Genomic DNA, 4,346 nt, shown 5'->3' with positions numbered 1-4,346 from the left:
TAGTTTATAATATAGTTATATAACTTAGTTTATATATATATAATAGCTAGATACCTATCGATAACAAATACATGTACTTGTCATACAAGACATTAATAGCTGTTGCTAAAATTATAATGTAATAGTCGTACATCTTTTTTTAAATCCAATAAACATTTCTTAAGGTGCCTATTAATATATTGGGGGAAAAATTATATATTTCTGCAAAACAACTGTTCAACATTCATATGAATAATATTCCTACCATAAATTCATCGGTAGAATGAATATTTTCTATTACAAATAAAGTGGACGTATATTGATATTTGATTATATATTACAAAATAAAATATTATAACCAAGTATTGTAATGGTATACGGATTACTGATTCGTCATTTATATCCCGTCGCACTAAGTGAATTTGCTTAGGAACATTGAGCGTACGTACGACCATATTGCGTAGGTATAGTAGCTATATTATTATTTATTAGCATAGACCATATCCGGGTAGTCGGGTATACATTACGAAGTAGAGGCTAACAACAGTCAACTCTATACATTTAGATTCACTATAACAAACTACCTTATAGACAAATAATAATACGATTCTCGATTATATATTAATAAATTGAATTGTCCATCCCTGCTATTTCTGTGATCTTCAGACTTTAATACCACCATCAACGATTAAGAACAGGGTTACCCAGATAGTCAGGTCAGTGTTTTTGGTGTTAAAACACTCCACTTGGCCGCACGTATTTACGCAAAAAATATACTTACTTATATCATTACCTATATGCTTCAGATTTCTACAAAATATATTGTCATATGGTTCATAAGTTCTATTTCATATTTGATATTATTGTGTATGAAGATTGATGACTATAATGGGGAGTGTGTAAAACCACAAGTTTATTTAAATACAAATTAAAACACCACGCTTGAAAAAAAATATTGGCTAAGCACCTGACTCTGGACTCAGTTGATAATGTAGTGTATTATTTTAATACCTACTATTTCAAACATTGAACAGATATTTGTATAGGTACGTTGCTATATCGTGTTCGATTATATTAGTTTGAACGCAGGTCATAGGTATATGTCATATATATATATATATATATGTGTGTATATGTTTATATAACCTGTATTTACAACTTAGACAATTTTATTTATATAAGTCCAACAACTCGGATCGCAAGATCGAAAATAACAAAGGAGATGCGTTGCAGTAAATACAGATTTGTAGGTTTATGTATTATTGAAATACACATCAAAGCATAGTAACAACCAGAAATAAGTATTAAGTAATAACAAACGTAAATACATTTACTTGAAGTAGTTTAATAGTTATATTTTAATGAGTACAGCGATAATATTATATAGTTACATGACAACTTTCTATTTAATTACAGATATGTTGATTTTATTTAATGCTAATTAAACGATAGGTATAATATTATTACAATAATTTCACAATAGATAGGAAAACTTAAGAATAATTCATTGTCTCGATAAAGGATCTTCGATATTCGATGCTTGTGGATGCTGAAGTAGGCAAGTACCTATCTATTGGTAATGTAAACACATTTTACAGACATTAGAACTATTTTTATTATTAATTATATACCTACGAATAATGAACATAAGTTCGTCTCATTTCGTAAAGAACAAAGTAATAATATAGTAATTGAACATTTTAATTAAAATATACAATATTTCAAAAATATTAATTAGATTCATGCCCAAAATCAAACCTAATAATCCTCCAACGTTACCTAAAACAAAATAAAAATATTAGGTTATTTATATTGATGTTAGAATACATATGATTCTAGAATGTTGAGTAGGTAGATATAGAATAATATTAGTGACATATTGATACATATAGATAATAATATTATAGTGCGTTGTAAAATAAAATTGACTTCAATACAATTAACGATATAATAATCGTTAATCAATATAGGTAAATCGATCCAACTCTATTGAACTTAACATAATTTTAGTAGTTATAATATCACTTTATTTAAATGATTTTGTTAGTTCATAATCACCTAAACGGCTAAACATATTTATTATATCATAATGCACTAAAATGTCTGCTACTCGCACAACCCGGGCTTCTCACACTATGCCCTAATATTCAGCAAAATCTAGATTTAGTTAAATATTTTAAAAATTAAATAAGAGCTAATCCAAATGAACTGAATGTAAAAAATGTATTATTATTTATAAGTTATAACAATAAAAAATTATACTATATAAAACCACGAGTATTTTTATACCACGCCCAATTTGTAACTAATACCCATATAGTGTGAAATTTTAGTCAAAGTTGAACTTTGCAAAATACAAAAAATAATAATACCTAAATAATACTTTCAAATGAGGCTTTAACAAACCTTTAAGTTAACATTTATACTTAATAATTTATACTTCTCATCTTTGATTCAACGCCTATATATTATATAATATGGCTTATAATATAATATTATCATGTAATATGACGTAAGTATTACAATAAAGTTGATTGCATGTATTTTGTTTAGGTACCTGTGAATTGTGATTACTAATTTGCTATTTATATTGTTGTCATTTATCAGAAAAAGTTTAATATCATAACTTTTAAATTATATCGGAACACTTACTAATTAGAGATTCCAGGTTTAAAATCGATGCGGATGTATATGCCGTCAAATAAGGTTTTTTGAAAACTAATTCAATCGTAGCACCTCTAGAACTGTAAACAATTTTTTTTTTATTAATTAATTATTACTTTACACCGCCATACCGGTAATATTCAACATATTATATTCTACTCGTAACTATAATATGTACCTATGTAATTTACAAAATTTACAAAAATATTAATGCATTGTTGTGTATAGACAGCTATTTCATAATATGACTAAGTAATGTTGTATATTATAGTTTATATTATGTTTCATAATATAAACGAATAGTCGAGTAAGTTATTAATGTAGCACTGGCCAGTGAAGCAATTGTGCTGAGACTACAATATCACCATTGTAAATTTGTAAATTGTAATGAAACGCAGCTGTAATGGTGAACACGGGATTGTTCCGCATTGAGTCGGCGGTAGTGTACACGTTTTTAAATTGTATTATAATTCTGATGTGTGTATAATGTATGTATGTATGTATGTATGTATATATGTATATATGTATCATGTATGTATGTGTGATGTGTGTGTTTATTTGATTAAATAAAGGTTTGTATGTACATTTATTGTTTACCATTTGTTTCGGAGTAGAAAATACTTATGGAAAATAATGTATAGAACGGTATGTAAAAAAAACTAAACTATTTATGAATAAAAACATACTTATTTTGTACTAAATTGATTGATTTTATGTAATTCCAATCGTCAACATTTGATGTATCTGTTACTTCATATTCGATCATAGAACACGTTGGCAAACAATTACACTCTTTTAGATTTTTCGGGTGCTTTGTTGAATCTATAATATCATATTTATGTGCATAACTTACTTCAAATAAATACCAATAAAACATACACGATTTATTTTTAATAATGAACACCTGCCTAATCATAATTGAAAGTCATACCACACGTTGCAAATAAGTTTTAAGTTTATAACATTATCCAAACAACGTAGAACGATCCTACAATAATGTATTTTCAACAGAAGTTAAGACTTAGAAATCATTGAAAATTGTGTATGGCCTAACCGTTACCTACCTCATATTAACCAAATTAAGTTATTTGCCAGAAATCATTCAAAAAAACTGAAAAAGACACGGTGTAGCAACGCCTATTCCCTGACTAAACTAACCGCATTTTAACCAAACGTCAGGAGGCGCCATCAGTGTGCGACTCGCCCGTATAACTACCAAGCTATAAATTATAATATTATAATTCTCAACCCCAATAATGTTTATTAATTATTATACTCATAGACATTATACTTACTGCAAACATCCAAACATAGGGCGAGCGGGTGGTGTCGTGTCGTGATAAAGAGATTGCAGAGGATGTATAGGTATAATAACAATAATTATTATTGTAAAAACGAAAAATTCTAGTGCGCATGTGTTGTGTGATGCGTTGTGCACCGAGATCAGCGCAATCACGTTAGAACTATTCATGATCCGTCTGGTAGTAATGTAGGATAATGTCTATGATTAGGTATACTATATAATATATATTATTTTATATATAGGTAAATAAGTACCTACATTGAGATACACAAAAATAAAATGTAATAAACTAATTAGAAAATATCTCATTTGTGATAATATTTGATAATAGTTTGGATTAAATAATATGCATAATATTATGTTATGTCCCAGGTATTAAATTGTCTAATTCATGAAATGA

The 4,346-nt window shown here is 27.6% G+C and overlaps 1 protein-coding gene across 1 annotated transcript; it reads right to left on the bottom strand.

Annotated features, from left to right (window-relative positions):
• Window positions 1-1,324: 1,324 nt before the first annotated feature.
• Window positions 1,325-4,117, bottom strand: LOC115034226. Its single transcript, XM_029490333.1, has 3 exons — window positions 3,330-4,117; window positions 2,632-2,723; window positions 1,325-1,758 (listed from the first exon to the last, which is right to left on the bottom strand). The coding sequence occupies exons 1-3, from the start codon at window positions 3,557-3,559 to the stop codon at window positions 1,637-1,639; spliced, it is 444 nt and encodes a 147-aa protein (XP_029346193.1). The 5' UTR covers window positions 3,560-4,117; the 3' UTR covers window positions 1,325-1,636.
• Between the last annotated feature and the right edge of the window lie 229 nt (window positions 4,118-4,346).

Source organism: Acyrthosiphon pisum, chromosome A2 (genome assembly GCF_005508785.2).
Source record: "Acyrthosiphon pisum isolate AL4f chromosome A2, pea_aphid_22Mar2018_4r6ur, whole genome shotgun sequence".
Classification (NCBI taxonomy): domain Eukaryota; kingdom Metazoa; phylum Arthropoda; class Insecta; order Hemiptera; family Aphididae; genus Acyrthosiphon; species Acyrthosiphon pisum.
This window is presented reverse-complemented; position numbering and strand designations above follow the sequence as displayed.